Source organism: Colius striatus, chromosome 1, assembly GCF_028858725.1.
Source record: "Colius striatus isolate bColStr4 chromosome 1, bColStr4.1.hap1, whole genome shotgun sequence".
Classification (NCBI taxonomy): Eukaryota; Metazoa; Chordata; class Aves; order Coliiformes; family Coliidae; genus Colius; species Colius striatus.
Genome location: NC_084759.1, coordinates 133,881,286 through 133,906,599, shown reverse-complemented (window position 1 = coordinate 133,906,599; position 25,314 = coordinate 133,881,286). Strand labels below are relative to the sequence as shown.

The window sequence follows — 25,314 nt, the reverse complement described above, 5'->3', positions numbered from 1 at the left end:
GACAATCAGACTGTAAACTTTCAGAAATGGTTTATCACTTAGGGTTTGTTTTTTTTTTTTTAATTAGAAGCAAGAAAAATTGGTCCTGCCCATCCAGATCCTCTTTACTCCAGGCTCAGCTAATTGGATGCTAGAGAGAATATTTGTATTGTCTGTGAAGAAAGCAACTGTTCCCAAGATCAGGAGTTGATTAGGGAAGAACACTGTGGCACCAATTCGTTTGCAGGAGGTATCCTAACTGGACTGTTTTCCTATTTGTGCAAAGGTGGAAGAGAAAGAGGGAGAAAGCGAGTTTGATCTTAATGCTGCAGAGGCAAGCAAGATCATGGATGCTTTTGGCTTTAGGTTGTTGGGGTGGGGGTTGTGAGGAAGGAGAGAGGAGGACAGAAGGGGAGGGAAAAGCTTCCCAACAGAATCCCTAAGGCTGCTGATTTCCAGAAGACATCAGAAATTAACTCACTGCCCAGCAGTGCTTTGAGTCAGGCATTAAAGTCTGGCCTTGCAAACGTTTTTTACAGATACACTGAAGCCTTACAGAAAGATGCAGAAACAATACAGAACTTAATTTGATGGGTTAAATAATAAATAAAATCTCAAACTGCTCTGTTACTTAGTAATAAAAATTTTCATTCATTGCCATAAATTTTGGGGACAAAAATACACGTCTCTCATGACCTGAACTAGTAGCCCGTTATCACTATACAGAGATTTTTTAACTCATGTTTTGCTTATCCTTTTCTATTAAAATCTCAAACTCCACTGCAACCATAAGCTGCTAGTAATACACACACACATCTATATAAAGCACATTTTCAGTTCTGCTGAAAAACATTTCCAGCTTATTAGTCTGCATGCTCTGGGAAATAAAGTAAGTTAATATACCATCACCACTTTGGCAACATTTTCACAGTAGTTCTGAGAATAGTAACCAAATATACGAACTACATGACCTGAAATACCTTGTCCCTGGTGGCCATACAAACCTCTGTAGCACTAAGACTCAAAGACACCAGAGGTCTTTAGCTTAACTCCCAACACAATAGGCAGTCATTTTTCACTGAGATATATCAAATCTACTCAGGACAATAGCCTTAATAACCAAGGTTAATTCTAAAACTGCACCTGAACACTATACTAAGAGATAAGCTACTTCATAGTCTGCTTCAACAAACTGCTGATGGGAAAATGGAATAGCAATAGGATTTAAATTTACTTCAGCTTCCAATGCAGTCTGAAAAAGACCTCACTAGATATGTGTTTTGAGTGGCCTTCATACAAACACTAGCCAGGATAAGCCATACTGTGTTGGCTTTGTGTAATTTCTGCTAACAAGGGAAGGGCTGTAGGAGTGGCTCCTGTAAGAAGTAATTTCAAACTTTCCCGAGCGCTGAGTGAGACTTGTTTCTGGGCCTGAGCCAATTAGGCACCTCTGTCACTTTTTTTTAAGAGAAGGGAGAAATGGAGGGCTTGGAGGCAGTGGAAGAAGTAAGATAAGAGGGAAGTAACCAAGGTCAGTGAGGGAAGAGAGGAGGAAGTGTGCTGGAGCAAAGACCTCCCTGCATCCTGTGACAAGATAGCAGCTGTCCCCCTGTACCCACAGAGGGTAACTGTGGATCTGAGATCTGCTGGCAGCTCTATAAGGACCCCATGGTAGAGGGAATGACTGTGCCCAGAGGGGCTGTGACTGTGGGGAGGTGGTGATAGAGCAGAATGTGCCTGGAGTTGTGTCAGCTGTGAAGGAGACCCCCACTGGGGGATTCTGTGAGGAGCTGCAGCCCTTGGGAAGAACTCATTAAAGGCTGTATCCTGTGGGAAGGACCTCGTGTTGGAGCAGGGGAAGAATGTGAGGAATCCGAGGAGGAGGAGGAAAGAGCAGCAAAGACCATTGGTGAGAGACTGATCACAGCCTCCTCCATTCCCTGCACTGCCAAGGTACAGGATCAGGTGTCTGAGCCTGAGAAGGTAAAAGGGATGGGGAAAGAGGTCTTAAAGTACTGGTGGTATTTTTCTCATCATCCTGCTGGGGTTTTGCTTTCTGTCTGTCCTGTTTCTAGTTGCTAGTGTATTTAAATGTTCTTGTCTTCCTGCTCAAGTTGAGCAGTTGAATCTGTTTTACCTGGAACCATAACTGGCAGAGAGCCTTCCCTGGCCTTGTCTTGATCCACGAGGCCCTTGCTTAATATTTTCACCTCCAATCTCATTGGGGCCTCTGCCATCCTACAGAAAGGAGAGGGAGGGGGTGAGAGAGTGGCTATGTAGTGCTTCATCAAGTCTTACTTTAATTTTCATTATGGTTCCTTCAGACGTCTCCCAATCACATTTCTGCTTACACCAACTGCAGCTTTGTCTTTATAGCCACTCAGAAAAATGTTCTACTGACTTAATTCTCAGATAAAAGTGCAGCTGCTGGCCTTAAGTAAATTCTTAGACACTTTCAGAACTCACTTGCCATAGGATGGAAATGGACTTACTCATTTCCAAAAGGAGAAAAAAAAATTACAATGAATCTACTCACTTATAAGACGCAATACATCATAAAGGATTAGCAGCTAAATGATTTTGAATGTATGGTGAATAGGAAGGCTTAATATCAGCAACTAGGAACCTGGGTTCAGTGTAATATACAATGAGATCATGGAATGCCTGGTACCTGGGGAGAATATCTGCAGCTTTTTAAATTTTCTTTTTATTTTAAATGATAGAGGAAAATTACTTCAAAAATAGAGGGTAACTTTTTTTTTCCTAAGCATATGCACACAAGTCCAGTAGTCATAAATCTACTTTTAAATGCATTCCAGTATCAATATTCATGAGACAAAAGCAACAGAGGGTCATAGTTTGGCAGAGCCATGTCACACCAACTTGCATTTTTCGGACCAAAAATAGTACCTAAAGAAAATCATATGAACAAATAAAAATTATCTATTTTTGAACTCTGAATGATATCAGTTAATACCATTTTCTGACTTTGAACCAATTGTTCCAGTTCTTGTTCTTTTGACTGAAGCTTGCGCTCCAGATCTTGACTGTAGGACTGGAACTTCTCTGTGTCCTGCAAAATTCAAAGAAGAAATGGATTAATAGAACAGCACAATTGTGTCAGCAGGAGGAGACATAAAGAAACAGTCATGAAAATTAATCTAGACTCTGAGCTTCTGTAAACTGGTGTAGTCCAGCAAATTTAATGACTGCAGTTGCTACAGAATGTGCTGACTGCACGTGAGTAGGGACCAACTCTACAAACTGGAGGCAGAATTCTTCTATCCTAGGCACAAGTCTTGGGAGCTTAGCCAACTTAAAACAATGAAGCTAGAATGCATCCTCCCATTTCCAGCTACACATATTCTCATCCTTTTACACACTAGTAGCCATGCTCATCTGTTGCATCAGTGAGCTGCTTCAGAGCTAAGCAATCTGAAAAAAAAAAAAAAAAAAAGTGAATAGCTTTTTGAACATTTGGTTTCCTAAACCAGACAACTACTGACACAGAGAAAGGATGAGAATGCACTGATGGAAACAACATGGAAAAATCTAAATTATTATGGAGTCACACTGCAACTCACATACAAGATACCAGGATTGACATGGGAGATACAGGACACATAGGATACAGGAGATACAGGGAGATACAGGACACAGGATGCATGTGGACACACAGCAGAGCAACTCAGGCTGAAGTAAAAGAAACAATATGAGTCTGGTTCACTATTCTGAGGCAAGTGAAAAGACTGATTCCTTAGATGGCTGATTAAGGCTCCTTTTGTTCTAACACACTTTATGTCAGGAAACAAAAAATATCTTATATAGTTAGACCACAAAAGGATTGTTTAGATTTAAGCAACATTTTGTGTACTACGTGATGTTGGAAACCATATACTGGTTTCATTTCTATGACTGCATTCAAGAAAAGGTATGAGTCAGTAGGTCATCACACAATCACCAAATGGTAGGAGTTGGAAGGGACCTCTAAAGATCACCTAGTCCACCCTGCTAAAGCAGGTCCACCTAGATCAGGTCACACAGGAACACATTCAGGTGTGTTTTGAAAACCTCCACAGAAGGACCGGTTGTCCGAGGCCACCCAGAGACACTGTGGGACCTCCATCATCTGTATACTCAAAATTCAGACAAATGCTGGAGCAACTCAATCTAGTTTGAAAGTTAGGAGTAGCATAAGTACCTTCCCAACTAAATGATTCCACGGTGCCTCTCTCCTGGAGCATACTGGGAGTTCTTGTTAGTTTCCTTGTTTTAGGAGAAAAAACAGGACAGAAAAATCCTAAGAAGAGACCATGGAAGCAGTGGAGGAGATTTAAAGGAGACTTCTTAAGAAAAGGGAATTTATTGCCACATGTCCTGGAAGCACCACGGCAGTGACAAAAGAATCTGACCTATGTTTATTTTGCAAATAGCTGAGAGGAGTTCAGAAATTACCATCATTTATCTCCTATTGCTCTTCAGTAAAAACTTACCCCTTCCCAACAGCAGAACAGCAGGACTCAACATGATTAGTGCTGCTCTGAACAACCTCAAAGAGCATTTTTTGTAATTGTGATCAGAAGCTGGACCTATAACAACATTGATAATGCATTGAGGCATTTCAAAAGAATGCCAACTATTAGTGTATGCCAACCATGGAGGACAGGACATTGATGCTCCTCTCATCCAAGAAGTCACATAGCTTGCAGCTGCAGAGCCTGAATCAGAACAAAAGTTTCAATGATGTAAATGATGGGTTTTTTTCGTATTCTGTTATGAAACACATTTTATGCACTTTCATTTCTGTCATGGTTTAGGCCCAGTCAGGAACAAAGAACCATGTAGACATTTGCTGTCCCAGTGGGACAGAGAGGAGAATCAGAAAAGAAAAGGGAAAACCTTGTGGATTGAGAGGACAATTTAATAGAACAATGCAAAGGAAGAATAAACAGTCATAAAAGTCATGAAAGAATATGCAAAACAAGTGATGCACGAGGTAATAGCTCACCACACAGTCACTCCTTACTGAAAACCTTGGTTCCAAATCTGCCCCTCTGGGCTAGCTCCCTCAGCTCTATACTGGGCATGAAGTCAGTATGGTACCACATATCCATTGGCCAGCCTGGCTCCCATTTCTGGCTGTGCCTCTTCCAGCTTCTTGTGAAAATTAACCCTATCCCAGCCAAATTCAGGACAATTTCACATCAAGAATGAATATAAAATCACTAGAAGTGGGACCAGCAGAATCCCCGCTCACAATAACAAGAGACACTCACTTTCAAGAGAAACTTCTCTTTCTCCTTTTTGATTTGTTGTTCCATTTCCTCATAGAGATGTTGAATTTCTTCATCATAAGCAGTAACTTTCCTATTAAGAGATAAAAATATACTGGGTGGATCTTTGTAGAATTACTTCAAGTCATTGCTAACACTATGAGCTAAGCCCTACATTTCTGCCATAACACAGGATTCCAGAGAATGTTCTAGGGTTATGAAAATATGAATTTTTGTGCAGGTAAGGTCATAGAATAAATTTTTATTTTTCCCTCATGAAAGGAAAGCTTCACTGGCTCAAGGGCTAATAAAGCTATACACTATGCAATTTTAATGACTACTAAATCTTAAGTTTAAGGAACAGAGGAACAGTTTTCTAGTGATAATACTTAGAATACCAGTATCTAAGTGTGACAGTTATAACTATTTTCACCAAAACTTTTTTTCTTTTTTTTAAACCCTGGAACTGCATTGTTCACCATTCAAGAGCACTGAATGGGGTACTTCTATTCATGCCTAAGCTGAGAGAGAAACACTACAAACCATTCCTCCTTTATTTCTTTCTCCCTTTCAAACATCAGAACACTTGACATTGACAGCTTGCTTTCAGTCACAAGTAAAAAATGAGAAGGGAAAGTAATTTTCTTAGGATGTACAGCAATAATAAACAAATATCAAGTTACAGCAACTTGAGGAAAACATTTGTAAACCAATTAAGTGAGAAAACCAGCCCAGACAAGTGCCTCTTCATGTGACTGCAATGTTTCAAATAGACAGCACAAGAAAAGTCCAGAAGTCCTCGTTGCTACTTTACTCCTCTCATAATGCAAAGCCAGTTCCTATCTCAGATTTTTTTTCTTAAAGAAAAAGCTTCATTAAGAAATTAATGCCGCGAAGTTTTCGGCTCTTGGCCTAAAAACCAGACTAGAAGTCTGAAAACCAGGCTTGAAGCCTGAAACCAGGCTCGAAGCCTGAAAAATAAACCAGACTCAAAGTCTGAAAACCAGGCTTGAAGCCTGAAACCAGGCTTGAAGCCTGAAAAACCAGCTCTAAGCCTACTTCATGCGGCTATCAACCCAGGGTCTGATTCTCAGGTGGGTGGGAAGAAATCAGTCCTACTCAATGTGTATGATAGCAGAAATCTTCTTCCTTATTGAGAGCAGGCTCTAACTCATGTACACAGCAGCTTCAAAGCTAGCTCAGCAACAGCAGCTAATAGATTACATTTTCATGTTCATCCTACTTGCGGTTTCTGCAATAAGCAAGCTCCCTCACATTTTCCCATCTTGTTTTTCCCCAAAGTTGTTTACCACCTTTAGCCGAAAACAGTCCGACCTTGAGGGAACAGAAAGTTGCTGTCTGCGTGACAGCAACTGCTTTAACCATGGCTCTGACTCTGGTCTTGATTGTGCACCAAATCCATATAACTAGAGCCCAGGCTGCCTTGCCCCAACGGGCCTAACATTATACCCCGGGATCCATGTCCATTCTCCCTTAACCATTCCTCCACAAATTAACACTCATAAATGGAATAAAATAACACAAATTCATAAAGAACTAACAATTATTTTGAAAGGTGTAATGGTTTGACACAACAGCCATTTCTGGTAAGGCGGAAGGGGCTTTATAGATGGCTCCTGTAAGTAGTTGCTCAAAACTCTCCCCAGCTCTGAGCCAGATCCACTTCTGGGGCTGAGCCAATTAAACACCTCAACCATCACTTTTAAAGAAGAAGCTGGAAGAGGAGGCTTCTTCCTGTTTCTTCCTTCTTCTGTCCCTTCTTCTTTTCTGGCTGGTGGTGGTGCAAGGGGTGGGAAGAGTGAGAGAAACAACCACGCGGACTCCAAGGTCAGTGAGGGAATAGAAGAGGAGGTGTGCAGAGATTCCCCTGCACTCTACGGAGAGAACTGGTGAAGCTGAGATTTGTTTGCATTTTGCTAAAGATCATCAGCGGCAGAGACTCATTTTGATAATGACCCCAAATCAGGGGCAGAGACTCATTTTGCTAAGAACCCTGAGCCAGGGGCAGCAACTATGGCCAGAGGAGGTCATGTCCCATGGGAGGGATCCAATCACTTCCCTACAGACCCCGAGCCAGGGCCAGTGATTCTCATTAAAACTATGGACGGAAGAGGCCATGTCCCGTGGAAGGGATCCAATATTCACAGAAGCTGTAACTGTGGGAAGGAACCCATGACAAAGCAGCTCATTAAACTTATGCCCAGAAGAGGCCATGTCCTGAGGGAGGGACCCTCTATCTGCAGAAACTGCAACCATGGTGAAGAATCCACGCCAGAGATATTCACCAAGGACTGCGTCCTGTGTGAGGGACCTTGTATCGGCAGAAGCCACAGCAGCTGGGAAGAACCCACACCACAGACTTTTGTTAAGGACTGTGTCCCAGGGGAAGGATCCCACATAAGAGCAGCAGAAGAATGCAAGGAGTCATCCTCATCTAGGAAGAGAGAAGTGGAAGAGTCCATCTGTGAGAGACTGACCACGTCCCCAATTCCCTGCCCTCCTGAGCCGTTGAGGGGGGGTGTTGAGGAGGCAGAGATATCAGGAGCAGTGTGCTGGGCCTGGGAAGAAAGGAGAGAAGGGGATGGAGATCTTAAAGTGCTGGTCATAATTTTCTCATCATCCTACTCCCTTTTTGCTTTTATTCCATTCTGTTTCTTGTAGGCAGCAGAATAAACTTTCCCACATTCCTCTCTGAGTTGAGTACTAGAGTCTGTTGTGCCTGGTACCGTAATTGGCAGTGAGCCCTCCCTGCCCTTGTCTTAATCCACAGCAACCTTGCTTATCTTTTTACTCCCACTTTGCTGGGGCCTCTGCCATCCTAACAAGGGTGGAGGTGAATGGGAGCACCGAGCGAGAAACTGTCGTGATGCTTCTTTGCTAACAGGGCCAAACCGCAACGAAAGCTATAGCAGAGATGCTAAGATTATATTTTAAAATACTATATTCATGCAGTATAATGTCACTATGATCTGGGCTGGATTGACTATGTACCGAAAAACCCTGTAACTTTGTACAGGCAGAACGCATTGCACTGCAGTCACTGTTTCCATAGGAATCATATAAATCTTTGCTTCTGTGTGACAGGGAGAATGACTTTAGTCCCATATTATTAAGCTGTTGATTCAGATAGTTTTCTTCCTCTTATGTGTTTGGAATTTGTATTTCTCTTAACTCTGATCAAACTAACCAGAAAGATAAAATAATATCCCGTCATAATCAAAAGTGTAACAATTATAAGAACTGTAACTAACAGACAACAGAAAAAAATACCTAATACATTAGCAGGCAAATACTCTCCACATGCAGTCAAGTCAATAAAGTCATAAGGGCATACTATTTATATGAAAAATGAAAACTATTTGATTAAATCTCTGTTCTCCAGGTTCATATAATCCAGTTTTACTCAGCACGTAACTGTACAATTTCAGCAATATTTGATAATGTAATCTTTCGCTTCACAGTAACGGTGTCAAATAACAGAAACGGAGACAAAAAGGAGATGCTGCAGTTGACCACATTAACCAATGAGGAATATAATGTGAATTCACGAAGTTCAGATGATGAGTTCAGGATCAACACACACAGAAGAGTTTAATTTCTGCCCCTCCATGTACTCACAATGACAATTGTTTGGGTTTCATAATTGCTTATGTATCAGTTCTTTCTTCCCCTTAAAAAAATATAGTGATGTGCACACTTTGTGCATTAATCTTCTGCCATGCTGATTCTCCTCTTCTTACATCAAAGATGGACTCTGACATTGTCCCATGCTAAGCCCAATGAGAAGTCAGTTCATTCTTCCCTTCCTATTTACCCTTATGTTTGTCTTCTCTGTTTAGAACTCTGTTGTTTGAAAAGCATTCCACCTTTTTACTAGGTTTGTCTTCCAAATGCATAGCACAACAGCAGACAGAGCTAATGGCATTTGAAGATTTCATTTTCTATTAGAATAAAAATGTCTTTCTCACATTTTCTAAGCTTATTTCTTCTGAGTCTTATTAAATTCCCATTGGTTCTAATGCTAGTGATTTGAAGAATAAGCCTAGTCAGTGATCTCATGGTTTTGTTAAGATCATATTCTACTCTTTACCTCCTGTGATTTAAAAATACTTCTCTCAGAATAGCTGTTCCTTACCTTTAACTACTGAGTTACTATTCTCTGTACCCTTCTTCATTCCACTACATTCTTCTTGTGTCACAGATCTTCACTCACTGCTCAAGATGTGGCCATACCAAGATTCTATGTAGTGACAGAATATGCTTTATCATGTCCTCAGTACCCATCCTGATCATGCATAGCATTTCACTGGGGTTTTTTGGCTGTCCTGAATTGATGATTTCAGCAAGCTCTTTGCGATGACCCCAAGGGCTTTCTCTGGAGATTTAACTGCCCATTTCAAGCCCAGCATCATGTAAGTGTGATTTATTTTATCTTCCTTACATTTATCTACAATGAAGTTCATCTACCACTTTTTTCCTCACTCAATATAGCACCCCATTATTTTAAAAACACTACTGCTACATTTAAGAAGCCATCTAATTTTAAACTAGCACTTAAAATATCACCAAATCAAGGAGAATTAACTCACTTTGGAAAAAAAAAATGTACCCACTCTATAGATGCCAAAAGCAAAACATATGAAGGTATGGAGCTACTAGTTCACACTCCCAGTGAACACCTTAGCTATTGCTGATTCCAGCACCAGACCTGTGCAGTATTTGGTTTTATCCATTACTGTAGTAAAAGTTTCTCCCTTTTGTTAAAGTGAAAAAAAATAAAGAAGCAAATGAGTAATTTTAAAAGGAGAGAGTTTAAACCTCATATTTTCATCTTGCCTTAAAATCCACAAATATAGGCAACAGCTCATCATCAGTTCCTTTATGATGATATACACCACTGAGATGAAGGACACCAGTTCTGAGACTAAAATGTAGCCATTTGTGGCCATTCAATTCTATGTAAAAACTCATTAGCAGTATTTTGGCTGTTCTACTGAAGCAGAATTACAGATCACCTAAAAGGAGAAACATGCGTATGGTATCAGCCACCGTATCAGCCAGCAGTGCGCTACACTCTCAGCAGCTTTCCTGGAGGAGGTATGGGCAGAGGTGTGCATTGAGCCTCTCGGCTCCTTTTGCAAATACTCTCCAAATATACAAATATAGCTCCTAACAAAAAGCTGCTAGGAAGCTGGGACAGTGCAGGCTGATAGTCTACACGGGGCCTACGTACCAGTGGACGCATCATCTGCATATGTGCTTTCTTGTAGATCCCAGGTTAAGACACATCACTGTTAGCAGCAGCCTGCTTTTTACGAAGGACCTGGCGCAGGCAAAGTGCGCAGGATTGTATACAGCTCCTACAAGTTACGCCCACTGCATCTGGGAAAGGGTATTGAACAAGATTGGCCCCAAAACCGATCCCTGTGGGACTGGTGCTGTTTAAAGACATGCTACTGCAACTGGGAGCAAGAAAGAAAGCACACAGGTACACCTTGCCTCCACTGGCAAGTATTTCTCCGCGTAGCCTAACAGACAGCGCTGTGCTTCCTTCCTATTGAACAAATCTCTTGTGGGAGCTATAACCGGAGTCGTACATTTTACCTTTTCATCTCACGTGGAAAATACCGGTTGTCCTTAAAAGATATGCCACTGCATCCGAAACGAGAAGAAAGCAAGTAGCCAGACCATGCATCCACTGTTTTGTAGGTGCCCGGGTAGTTTATCAGACAGTCCTGTGCTACATTTCTAGCGGCTTTTGTTCGGGAGCTGTCTCCACAGGCTGAGATCCGCTGAGATTCACTGAGATCCATAGTCAACACTGTAAGTCCTCCTGTGGAGCCAGATCCCCCTTCTCCTCTTAAGTCCTCTTTTGTTGGCTTTATTCCTTTTGACATTTGTTCCAATAGTATTAATTGCGCAATTCTCTGATTTTTCACAATTCGTATTGGTGGAAAGGGGGTGTGGGCCATGATCATAATTTCTCCCAAATAATCCGCATCAATAACTCCAGGGAGAACAAAAAGTCCAAGCATGGTAGTTGACGAGCGTCCTAATAACAATGCGCCCACTGCTCGTCCCCCTATAGTGACTGGCCCTTTCACTCCAGTGGGTATCTTCTGTGGGCTTGTTGTCATAATGGTAATGTCTACTGCTGCTGCCAGGTCCATTCCGAGGCTCCCACTTGTGGCTGGCTGGAGGCAGCTACTGGCATCTGTCGGGCTGCAGCGGCGACTTGTGTCTGAGCGCGGCCACTGCGGTTCGACGCGCTCGAAGTGGAGTTTCCCGACCTGCGACGACACGCCCCGGTGTTGTGATTGTCCGTTTGGCATTTTTGGCACCAGATTCCTGTAGCATTGCATTCACGACGGAAATGTCCCGTTCCGCCACACCGGTAACACCTTATTCGTCCACTTGAAGAGCCCCTTTGAGTAGTCATAACGGATGGCTGAAGGGGTGCAAGGGCGGCTAACACCTGATTCTGAGTTGCTTTCGCCTGCTCCTTTAATCCTAGTCCCAATTCCTTAATAGCTTCCACGAGAAAAGCTTGCTGACCTGTCGGGACCTGGGCCATACGCTCTAAAGCCTCTTCAATTGACCAATTAGCCCCTAATGTACTCAATACTGTCCTAGTAGCTGAATTACAATTCCGTAGGGCGCACTGTTTTAACAAGGCACCACGCATATAATCCGGAACTCCAGCCCTCTCTATGGCAGAGGCAACTTTATCAATAAAGGTCCCGAACATCTCGTCCCGACCCTGTTTGATTCCCATATATATTGGCACTCCACCTGGGTCCTTTACCTTTTCCATAGCCTCCCTTACTAATCGCATTGCCTCCCTGCACTTATCAGGCCCTATCAAAGCCTGAGCCTCTGTACGGAGGAAGGGTCCCAAACCCATTAGCTCTTCCACCGTCACACCATAGAGAGGGTCGCCTTGCTGACGCTGAGCTGCAACACTTTCATTCACTAATGTCTGCCAATGTGAATGAAATAACAGCTGCTGATGTTGTGAATAAATAAGTTTTACTATGCCTCGACAATCAGCAGGCAATAACAACTGGGTTCCCCACACATAATCAATCATTTGTTTCACTGGTTCACTATTTACCCCGAACTGGCTGACCGTGGACCGCAACTGGGATAACAACTTCCAATCTAGAGCAGAAATTCTCTGTCAAGCTGCTGTTATAAAAAGCAAGAACAAGTTACACAAGAGCAAATAAAGCTACCAAAAATTACCATCCATATTCATTGTTTCCACATTGACACAAATCAGGAGAACACATTTCACAATCCCCCATTTTCTTTTTGATACTATTGATTTGTGTTTTAGCTTCTAACTGAGTTAATACTTGTTTGATTGATATAAATTTTGGATCTTCCTTTAATTTTAATACCATCAAAGGGTTGGTTTTACCACTTGACGCTTTTTCAGGATCTATGGGCATGGCAGTAATTTGCATACAGAGTGGATCAGTCTAATCAAACATGGGATCATACAAGGTAAAAACAATAAGCTTAACATTGAACACAATATCATAAATCCTTATTTCTTCCACCAAGCACCACCAAATAAATTATCCTACTAGTCAATTTTTAAAATTGAGTCCCATCGTTGTACAGGTACATGTGTGACTCCTTTAATTTCATCTGAAATCTTTGTAATTGTATCCCCATGATCATCAATTTCTACACAACATTCAGGTGTATTAAATTTTCCACGCATGCTTCCTTCTGCTGCTAGCAGAAAGCAGCAGAAAGCTATCCAAAGCTAGTCGATTCTGATACACGGCTGCTCGAGTTGAGATAATTGTTTTGCTATTAATTCTAAAGCCCAAGCAGTTTGATTAGTAATTCTTTCAACTACTGCTTGTAATCGAATTATGAAGTTTAGCATGTAGATAGGAGTTCTAGAACCCCAACTTCCATCTTGGAAGGGGGGGTCATATCGCACCATTACTTCTTGCAACGGAAAAACAGTGCACTAGCAAATTAAATGCACTCTTGTGTGCCTCCCTCACATAGTCTTGTCCCATAGTCCACTGACTCAGGTGGAAGTGGGTTTCCAAGAGCACATTTAGAGTTTCAGAAATTCTGAAAAATTTTAGAACAAAAATGCTTGTGAACCCAACTGCAAACCAAGTGCCAAATAACTAAGGAGATACTTGCAACATGTCTCTCGAGCCTTCTAGTACAATTCGCATAAGCTTGGGTCCACAAAGTTCAGTAACAATGTAGACAGAAATGTCCCCCCAACATTTTTTCCATTAAAAAAGAATGTTTATTTGAAGATAATATTTAATTTTCATCTGAAAATTCTCTAATTTAGGTCAAGGGTGTAACATTCCTTGACAAAGTAGAAATAGTGTATTTTAGATTCGAAGCCAAATTTTTGTTATGTTTTCAAGCAGATAAAAGGTTTTGATTCTAGAAGATACATTTTTAGCAAAAACTTATGGAGGAGGCAGACTATTTCAAGGGGTTTTACTTGTGAAAATGGTGTACTTTAAAGATGTTCTTGTCAACCAGATTTTACGAGCTGAAAGTAGCTCCATTTAGCAGTGAGTCATTAAAAACCTGAAAGACAAGACAACTAAAAGGAACTTATGCTGCTTGAACGTTTTCCAGGCTTTTATTTCAGCGTGGAGGGTCTGTTTCCAATGTGAATAATTTGTCAAAAAATGGAACAGGCCATATGAATTGGCAATACCTCCTTGACAGAACATCATGTTGTACACCATATACTAATATAATACTGTTATCAATGTGTAGTTATTTGCATTTCGTTTTAGTGCTTGGGACAATCCAACACAGTAAACTCAGATGGAGTCAGCTCGGTTTTGACTTCACCATGTTTGAAATGTACTGCATATATTGTAGGGTGCTCCTTCTTAACAATAGTTTTTACTTCTCTGCGCTAACATGTTTTGGAAATATGTCAAAATAATAGTTAAATCATTCTAAATAATTCTGACACAAGTTGTATAACTGCTAATGTCACTACTGTTTGTATGCATACATAAAAACTGACACTGCAGCCAGAGATGTTAGCTAGAGTTGTTACCCAAAATACAGCACTGGCCAAAATTCTAGTTGTATGCAGTAAGGGTTTATTGATGTTAGACATATAGACAGAATTTGTGGGGAAAACACAGACTCAGATACACATGCACACTTCTACCACCATCCTCCTCAGACATTAGGTAAATCAACAGTTTATTGAAGGCTCAGTGTTCTTGCAATCAGCAGGCAGGCAAGGAACAACAGGGAGGAAGAACAGGTATTCTTGGATATGGGGTCCTTGAATAAGACAGGAAGAGAAGACAGAGGGAGAAAAGGAAAGCATGGGTGCTGGAGGCATGCAGAGACTGCAGGCAGGGTGCCCTGACAGCTCTAATTGATCCTGTGATTATTGTGAATAGTGATTTCCATGATGATTGTTGCCTCTAAATTCAGTGTCCTTTTGTAAGAAAATGCATTTCCAGACAGTTCTTAGCTTTTCATTTCTTAAATACATTAAAATGGAAGCATCCAAAGCAATGAAAGAATTCCACTAAAATTCTGCTTAGAATAGCTTTATTTCTGAAGAAGGCTAGCAGCACTAAGCAGGTCGATTCAACTTCACCTGGCCTTTTCAGATTGAATCCCCCAATATTTAGGCAATGAAAATCAGAGAGAACAGTGCTGGAAGGAAAGCAGGAGGTTCCGCAGTTCTTGTTGCCCTGCACATTAGTTGATTTTTGTTAGTGTTTCTATACTGAAGGAACAGGATGGGGAATAAATTAATCTGCCAGCTTCCATTGCTTATCTGTGTTGCTTTTGAACATCTGAATTATAACACATGGATAGTTTTGCTTACTACTTCCATAGAGGCCATCAAGAAGCCAGGGAGGCGACTTTCTTCTTCAGCTATGTGGAAAGCTAGCCTTTGGGAGAGGCCCATTTTATGAGAAACTCAGTGAAAACTAGCTGATTGGATGGAGACATTAAAAAGAAGAAAGGTTGATGAGGACATGGCTAGCAGTCGGCGACTTGAGGTTCTGCAGAGAAGGGCATAGTTTGGTTTTTTCCCACCATTTGAATTTGTGGATTCATCTAGGGACAAATGCCAAGTGTTTTCACTCCAAAGTCTACGATTGTTTGGAATTGTTAATGTTATCATTCTAAGCAATTTTTTTTCTATTTTTCTTCTCTTTCTCAGTGAAGTGCTTGTTTATGTGTCAGGCGTACTACAGAAGAGGTGCAGGTTATTTTAACAATGATAATTTTTTTGTAGGAAAATTATACTTCTTGTAACAAAAGGACGGAACCTAATTTTTATTTTCCAGTGTTTCTAAAATGTATTAACTCTCATATAAGTATTTAATATAACATATTATAGTTAATATAAATGTTATATTATAATTATTTAATATTTAATACTTATATAGAGAATATACATAGTCTTTACATTGGTGACCTCAATGTTAAGCAAGCTTACTACTCAGCTTTCTGCTGATGATTCAGGTTTCTGAGTGTGTTGCAGAAATTTGTACCTATAAATGCTGAAAAAGTATATTAGTGAAGCCTAGAAACTCAGAGACAGGAATTCAGGTAAGTTTTTAACTATTGCAGTCAGAGAGAATGAGGTTGTTGCAAGTCATGACTTAAGAAAGTTATTATCAGCAGGGCTCTTCATGTATAGAGTCTAGTGATTTACAGTACACCTGAGTGGATAATCATGATGAAAATTTAATTTGAAATGCTAAGAGTGACCTGCCTTTTGCAGAGCAGTTAAAAAAAAAAACCTCATAAAGCACACATCCTTGTTTTGTATTATTTGGAGCTATGAATGCTTGCGTCAGTTTATGATACAACCTATTTTGAATGAAGTGTTTGTAGCCTAAAGAACAGAAATCAAGGGTCTTAATAGAAGAGAATTGTATTTTCAATTTGTAAGCAGTTTTATTTCTGAAGGAGATGGTTGAGCGAATGGAACTATCTATTATGTTACTTAAGTAACTGACCTTGAAGTAATCACATGACTCATCCAATAACGTGGAGTAAATTGCAATTATAGTCATAGAATCATAGGGTTGGAAGGGGCCATCTAGTCCAACCCCCCTGCAGAAACAGGTCAGCCTTCATCATGTCGCACAGGAATGTGTCCAGGCGGGTCTTGAAGACCTCCAAGGAAGGAGACTCCACAACCACTCTGGACAGCCTGTGCCAGTGCTCCGTCACCCTCACACTGAAGTAGATTTTTCTTATATTTAAATGGAACATTTTGTGTTCCAGCTTGATCCCATTACCCCTTGTCCTGTTGCTAGATACAATAGAAAAAAGGGATGCCCCGACCTCCTGACACCCACCATTTAGATATTTGTAAACACTCCCCCCGCAAGTCTCCTCTTTACTAATCACCCCAGATCCCACAGCCTTTCCTTGTATGAAAGATGTTCCAGTCCCCTGATGGTGGCCCTGCGCTGGACTCTCTCCAGAAGTTTTCTGTCCCTCTTGAGCTGAGGAACCCAGAATGGGACAAAGTACTCCAGATTGAGGCCTGTTGTAGTGGTGCAAGGAATATTCACTCGAAGACGTAGAGAGTCTAAGTAATGCACTTGCAGAGACGTACACAGGCAACATAGTACAACCACCAGAGTTGACTCAAAGCCACCCTTCCTTTGCTAGCTACCTCCTTATATGCTGCTTCTGCCCATGAGATCACCCAGGGCCCAATTGATTAACTTGCAGCACCTGTTTCTGAAGTAGCTTGCCAGCTGCATTAACTTATCCCTACCATCTTGTGAAAAGGGTATTTTTTTGCGCAGAGGTGCCAGCGCCCAGGCAACATAAGTTTGACAAATAGTTGGCTAGTTCTTCATTCCCTGAGGTAAAACAGTCCATTGATATCGTTTTGCTGGCTCTTGTTTGTTAATCGATGGTACTGTAAAGGCAAGCTTCTCACTGTCATCCTCATGTAGGGGAACTGTGACAAAACAGTCCTTTAGGTCAATCACCAACAGGGGCCACTCTTTTGGAAGCATTGCAGGAGAGGGTAATCCTGGCTGTAAAGCACCCATGTCCTGCATCACTGCATTAACAGCTCTTAGATCATGTAACAGCCGCCACTTCCCTGATTTTTTAGGGATAGTAAAAATTGGTGTATTCCGTGGACTGGTGGACGGCTTAGTATGACCTTTCTCTAATTGTTCATTTACTAATTCATGAATGTGGGCGAGCTTTTCTTTGCTTAGCGGCCATTGATCAATCCAAGCTGGTTTATCTGTGAGCCAGGTGAACTTTAGGATTGGTCGCCCATCAATGGGCCGCCATTAAAAATTTTCATTTGACAAACGAAAGCCCATTTGGCTTAAGGTGTCTCTACCTAAAAGCCAAACTGAAGTATTCATTACATAGGGCCTAATTTGCACACATCTATTCTCTTCGCCCTGTATGCATACGGAAATCAGGTCTGTGCTAATTTTTGTCATCTGTGTTCCTCCTACTCCAACAACAGGGGTGTCTAAATTCTCTAAAGGCCAGCTTTTTGGCCAATAGGATAATGGAACAATAGTAACATCTGCTCCCGTATCCAGTAATGTGTTGTACCCAACCATGTGTTCACCATTTGGATGTTGGAATACAACCGTCTGAGTGGGCTTTCCCTGTGAAAGTGGCATTGCCAGTCTTACCTCAGGTACTCCAGTGGATCCAAAACCACCGTCTCAACGCTTACGACTTCCTGCAAAAGGAACTTTAGCTCTGAAAGGAACTAATTGAGCTATTTTAGTTCCTTTAGGTATATGAACTGGTGGCTGCCAAACTTTAACCATTATTCCAATAATCCGCACCGGAGAGCACAAAAATACCCTGTCGAGAGGCCGATGACCGTCCTTAAAGCAAAGCACTTAAACCATAGCCAAGGGGTCCGTTAGCGTTAGATGAGATAACCGTTACCGCTGTCTTGTGGATGGTTACATCTACTGCTGTTTCCACATCCACTCCTGCGCTTCCTGCAGTGGCTGATCTGAGGCCATCCAACTAGCTGTTGGTGTTGAAGGGTGTTTTTGTGTCATCGCACTCGCCCTTTTGGCGCTTGTTAACCTGTTTCCCTTAGGCATTGTATGTCTGGCCACTCGAGAGCGGCACTCAGTGGCTCTACGGCCAAACTTGCCACATCTGTAACAATTGCCATGAAATCCGCCGTTGAACCCAGATGGTCTGGCGGAGCTGTTTGTCCGTACCAATGGTCTGGACCGACACTGATTTTTCACGTGTCCTATTTTTCCACAGTTAAAGCATTTTGGCCTCCGATTTCCTTTGTGAGGTTGAACTAAAGGTTTCAATGCTGTTGCCATAGCTTCAGCTAAATGTGCCGACGATCCTACCCTAGAGCAGGCTTCTATCATGTCGACCAAAGTTGCTGTCCGCAGGAGAGCCTGCAGGATCTTTTTGCAGTCATAGCACTAGCAACTGCTAAGTGTAACCCTATTTCCGCCTTTACTTCAGTTGATATGTTTGGTATACGATCCAGAGCTGCTCTTAGACGGTCTAAAAAGGTCATAAAAGGCTCATTAGGTTTCTGCATAATAGTTGTATATGAGGGAACTGGCACCCCCATGTCAGGAACAATCTTAAATGCTTGACGAGCCAGTGTCTGTGTTTGCTGCAAAATAGCTTCATGCAGTCGGGCTTGTACCTGAGGGTCAGCAAACGGTCCTTTACCCAACATCATATCCTGCTGTGACGACTCGCCGCGGATCTCCCTGTTGTAAGTCCATATTTTCTACTACTGCCAGATCAACTCTTTTTTTCCCAGAGGTGTGCATTAAGCCTCTTGGCTCCTTTTGCAAATACTCTCCAAATATACAAATACAGCTCCTAACGAAAAGCTGCTAGGAAGCTGGGACAGTGCAGGCTGATAGTCTACACGGGGCCTACGTACCAGTGGACGCATCATCTGCATATGTGCTTTCTTGTAGATCCCAGGTTAAGACACATCACTGTTAGCAGCAGCCTGCTTTTTACGAAGGACCTGGCGCAGGCAAAGTGCGCAGGACTGTATACAGCTCCTACAAGTTACGCCCACTGCATCTGGGAAAGGGTATTGAACAAGATTGGCCTCAAAACCGATCCCTGTGGGACTGGTGCTGTTTAAAGACATGCTACTGCAACTGGGAGCAAGAAAGAAAGCACACAGGTACACCTTGCCTCCACTGGCAAGTATTTCTCCGCGTAGCCTAACAGACAGCGCTGTGCTTCCTTCCTATTGAACAAATCTCTTGTGGGAGCTATAACCGGAGTCGTACATTTTACCTTTTCATCTCACGTGGAAAATACCGGTTGTCCTTAAAAGATATGCCACTGCATCCGAAACGAGAAGAAAGCAAGTAGCCAGACCATGCATCCACTGTTTTGTAGGTGCCCGGGTAGTTTATCAGACAGTCCTGTGCTACATTTCTAGCGGCTTTTGTTCGGGAGCTGTCTCCACAGGCTGAGATCCGCTGAGATTCACTGAGATCCATAGTCAACACTGTAAGTCCTCCTGTGGAGCCAGATCCCCCTTCTCCTCTTAAGTCCTCTTTTGTTGGCTTTATTCCTTTTGACATTTGTTCCAATGGTATTAATTGCGCAATTCTCTGATTTTTCACAATTCGTATTGGTGGAAAGGGGGTGTGGGCCATGATCATAATTTCTCCCAAATAATCCGCATCAATAACTCCAGGGAGAACAAAAAGTCCAAGCATGGTAGTTGACGAGCGTCCTAATAACAATGCGCCCACTGCTCGTCCCCCTATAGTGACTGGCCCTTTCACTCCAGTGGGTATCTTCTGTGGGCTTGTTGTCATAATGGTAATGTCTACTGCTGCTGCCAGGTCCATTCTGAGGCTCCCACTTGTGGCTGGCTGGAGGCAGCTACTGGCATCTGTTGGGCTGCAGCGGCGACTTGTGTCTGAGCGCGGCCACTGCGGTTCGACACGCTCGAAGTGGAGTTTCCCGACCTGCGACGACACGCCCCGGTGTTGTGATTGTCCGTTTGGCATTTTTGGCACCAGATTCCTGTAGCATTGCATTCACGACGGAAATGTCCCGTTCCGCCACACCGGTAACACCTTATTCGTCCACTTGAAGAGCCCCTTTGAGTAGTCATAACGGATGGCTGAAGGGGTGCAAGGGCGGCTAACACCTGATTCTGAGTTGCTTTCGCCTGCTCCTTTAATCCTAGTCCCAATTCCTTAATAGCTTCCACGAGAAAAGCTTGCTGACCTGTCGGGACCTGGGCCATACGCTCTAAAGCCTCTTCAATTGACCAATTAGCCCCTAATGTACTCAATACTGTCCTAGTAGCTGAATTACAATTCCGCAGGGCGCACTGTTTTAACAAGGCACCACGCATATAATCCGGAACTCCAGCCCTCTCTATGGCAGAGGCAACTTTATCAATAAACGTTCCCGAACATCTCGTCCCGACCCTGTTTGATTCCCATATATATTGGCACTCCACCTGGGTCCTTTACCTTTTCCATAGCCTCCCTTACTAATCGCATTGCCTCCCTGCACTTATCAGGCCCTATCAAAGCCTGAGCCTCTGTACGGAGGAAGGGTCCCAAACCCATTAGCTCTTCCACCGTCACACCATAGAGAGGGTCGCCTTGCTGACGCTGAGCTGCAACACTTTCATTCACTAATGTCTGCCAATGTGAATGAAATAACAGCTGCTGATGTTGTGAATAAATAAGTTTTACTATGCCTCGACAATCAGCAGGCAATAACAACTGGGTTCCCCATACATAATCAATCATTTGTTTCACTGGTTCACTATTTACCCCGAACTGGCTGACCGTGGACCGCAACTGGGATAACAACTTCCAATCTAGAGCAGAAATTCTCTGTCAAGCTGCTGTTATAAAAAGCAAGAACAAGTTACACAAGAGCAAATAAAGCTACCAAAAATTACCATCCATATTCATTGTTTCCACATTGACACAAATCAGGGGAACACATTTCACAATCCCCCATTTTCTTTTTGATACTATTGATTTGTGTTTTAGCTTCTAACTGAGTTAATACTTGTTTGATTGATATAAATTTTGGATCTTCCTTTAATTTTAATACCATCAAAGGGTTGGTTTTACCACTTGACGCTTTTTCAGGATCTATGGGCATGGCAGTAATTTGCATACAGAGTGGATCAGTCTAATCAAACATGGGATCATACAAGGTAAAAACAATAAGCTTAACATTGAACACAATATCATAAATCCTTATTTCTTCCACCAAGCACCACCAAATAAATTATCCTACTAGTCAATTTTTAAAATTGAGTCCCATCGTTGTACAGGTACATGTGTGACTCCTTTAATTTCATCTGAAATCTTTGTAATTGTATCCCCATGATCATCAATTTCTACACAACATTCAGGTGTATTAAATTTTCCACGCATGCTTCCTTCTGCTGCTAGCAGAAAGCAGCAGAAAGCTATCCAAAGCTAGTCGATTCTGATACACGGCTGCTCGAGTTGAGATAATTGTTTTGCTATTAATTCTAAAGCCCAAGCAGTTTGATTAGTAATTCTTTCAACTACTGCTTGTAATCGAATTATGAAGTTTAGCATGTAGATAGGAGTTCTAGAACCCCAACTTCCATCTTGGAAGGGGGGTTCATATCGCACCATTACTTCTTGCAACGGAAAAACAGTGCACTAGCAAATTAAATGCACTCTTGTGTGCCTCCCTCACATAGTCTTGTCCCATAGTCCACTGACTCAGGTGGAAGTGGGTTTCCAAGAGCACATTTAGAGTTTCAGAAATTCTGAAAAATTTTAGAACAAAAATGCTTGTGAACCCAACTGCAAACCAAGTGCCAAATAACTAAGGAGATACTTGCAACATGTCTCTCGAGCCTTCTAGTACAATTCGCATAAGCTTGGGTCCACAAAGTTCAGTAACAATGTAGACAGAAATGTCCCCCCAACATTTTTTCCATTAAAAAAGAATGTTTATTTGAAGATAATATTTAATTTTCATCTGAAAATTCTCTAATTTAGGTCAAGGGTGTAACATTCCTTGACAAAGTAGAAATAGTGTATTTTAGATTCGAAGCCAAATTTTTGTTATGTTTTCAAGCAGATAAAAGGTTTTGATTCTAGAAGATACATTTTTAGCAAAAACTTATGGAGGAGGCAGACTATTTCAAGGGGTTTTACTTGTGAAAATGGTGTACTTTAAAGATGTTCTTGTCAACCAGATTTTACGAGCTGAAAGTAGCTCCATTTAGCAGTGAGTCATTAAAAACCTGAAAGACAAGACAACTAAAAGGAACTTATGCTGCTTGAACGTTTTCCAGGCTTTTATTTCAGCGTGGAGGGTCTGTTTCCAATGTGAATAATTTGTCAAGAAATGGAACAGGCCATATGAATTGGCAATACCTCCTTGACAGAACATCATGTTGTACACCATATACTAATATAATACTGTTATCAATGTGTAGTTATTTGCATTTCGTTTTAGTGCTTGGGACAATCCAACACAGTAAACTCAGATGGAGTCAGCTCGGTTTTGACTTCACCATGTTTGAAATGTACTGCATATATTGTAGGGTGCTCCTTCTTAACAATAGTTTTTACTTCTCTGCGCTAACATGTTTTGGAAATATGTCAAAATAATAGTTAAATCATTCTAAATAATTCTGACACAAGTTGTATAACTGCTAATGTCACTACTGTTTGTATGCATACATAAAAACTGACACTGCAGCCAGAGATGTTAGCTAGAGTTGTTACCCAAAATACAGCACTGGCCAAAATTCTAGTTGTATGCAGTAAGGGTTTATTGATGTTAGACATATAGACAGAATTTGTGGGGAAAACACAGACTCAGATACACATGCACACTTCTACCACCATCCTCCTCAGACATTAGGTAAATCAACAGTTTATTGAAGGCTCAGTGTTCTTGCAATCAGCAGGCAGGCAAGGAACAACAGGGAGGAAGAACAGGTATTCTTGGATATGGGGTCCTTGAATAAGACAGGAAGAGAAGACAGAGGGAGAAAAGGAAAGCATGGGTGCTGGAGGCATGCAGAGACTGCAGGCAGGGTGCCCTGACAGCTCTAATTGATCCTGTGATTATTGTGAATAGTGATTTCCATGATGATTGTTGCCTCTAAATTCAGTGTCCTTTTGTAAGAAAATGCATTTCCAGACAGTTCTTAGCTTTTCATTTCTTAAATACATTAAAATGGAAGCATCCAAAGCAATGAAAGAATTCCACTAAAATTCTGCTTAGAATAGCTTTATTTCTGAAGAAGGCTAGCAGCACTAAGCAGGTCGATTCAACTTCACCTGGCCTTTTCAGATTGAATCCCCCAATATTTAGGCAATGAAAATCAGAGAGAACAGTGCTGGAAGGAAAGCAGGAGGTTCCGCAGTTCTTGTTGCCCTGCACATTAGTTGATTTTTGTTAGTGTTTCTATACTGAAGGAACAGGATGGGGAATAAATTAATCTGCCAGCTTCCATTGCTTATCTGTGTTGCTTTTGAACATCTGAATTATAACACATGGATAGTTTTGCTTACTACTTCCATAGAGGCCATCAAGAAGCCAGGGAGGCGACTTTCTTCTTCAGCTATGTGGAAAGCTAGCCTTTGGGAGAGGCCCATTTTATGAGAAACTCAGTGAAAACTAGCTGATTGGATGGAGACATTAAAAAGAAGAAAGGTTGATGAGGACATGGCTAGCAGTCGGCGACTTGAGGTTCTGCAGAGAAGGGCATAGTTTGGTTTTTTCCCACCATTTGAATTTGTGGATTCATCTAGGGACAAATGCCAAGTGTTTTCACTCCAAAGTCTACGATTGTTTGGAATTGTTAATGTTATCATTCTAAGCAATTTTTCTTCTATTTTTCTTCTCTTTCTCAGTGAAGTGCTTGTTTATGTGTCAGGCGTACTACAGAAGAGGTGCAGGTTATTTTAACAATGATAATTTTTTTGTAGGAAAATTATACTTCTTGTAACAAAAGGACGGAACCTAATTTTTATTTTCCAGTGTTTCTAAAATGTATTAACTCTCATATAAGTATTTAATATAACATATTATAGTTAATATAAATGTTATATTATAATTATTTAATATTTAATACTTATATAGAGAACATACATAGTCTTTACATTGGTGACCTCAATGTTAAGCAAGCTTACTACTCAGCTTTCTGCTGATGATTCAGGTTTCTGAGTGTGTTGCAGAAATTTGTACCTATAAATGCTGAAAAAGTATATTAGTGAAGCCTAGAAACTCAGAGACAGGAATTCAGGTAAGTTTTTAACTATTGCAGTCAGAGAGAATGAGGTTGTTGCAAGTCATGACTTAAGAAAGTTATTATCAGCAGGGCTCTTCATGTATAGAGTCTAGTGATTTACAGTACACCTGAGTGGATAATCATGATGAAAATTTAATTTGAAATGCTAAGAGTGACCTGCCTTTTGCAGAGCAGTTAAAAAAAAAAACCTCATAAAGCACACATCCTTGTTTTGTATTATTTGGAGCTATGAATGCTTGCGTCAGTTTATGATACAACCTATTTTGAATGAAGTGTTTGTAGCCTAAAGAACAGAAATCAAGGGTCTTAATAGAAGAGAATTGTATTTTCAATTTGTAAGCAGTTTTATTTCTGAAGGAGATGGTTGAGCGAATGGAACTATCTATTATGTTACTTAAGTAACTGACCTTGAAGTAATCACATGACTCATCCAATAACGTGGAGTAAATTGCAATTATAGTCATAGAATCGTAGGGTTGGAAGGGGCCATCTAGTCCAACCCCCCTGCAGAAACAGGTCAGCCTTCATCATGTCGCACAGGAATGTGTCCAGGCGGGTCTTGAAGACCTCCAAGGAAGGAGACTCCACAACCACTCTGGACAGCCTGTGCCAGTGCTCCGTCACCCTCACACTGAAGTAGATTTTTCTTATATTTAAATGGAACATTTTGTGTTCCAGCTTGATCCCATTACCCCTTGTCCTGTTGCTAGATACAATAGAAAAAAGGGATGCCCC

The 25,314-nt window shown here is 41.4% G+C and overlaps 1 protein-coding gene across 1 annotated transcript in view; it reads right to left on the bottom strand.

Annotated features, from left to right (window-relative positions):
• CRACR2A (calcium release activated channel regulator 2A) overlaps window positions 1-25,314 on the bottom strand; it is a 48,117-nt gene that overhangs the window by 10,557 nt on the left and 12,246 nt on the right. The window contains 3 exon segments of the mRNA XM_062011416.1: window positions 2,117-2,217; window positions 2,910-3,052; window positions 5,256-5,367. Of these exon segments, the coding sequence (XP_061867400.1) occupies window positions 2,117-2,217; window positions 2,910-3,052; window positions 5,256-5,367 (356 nt within the window).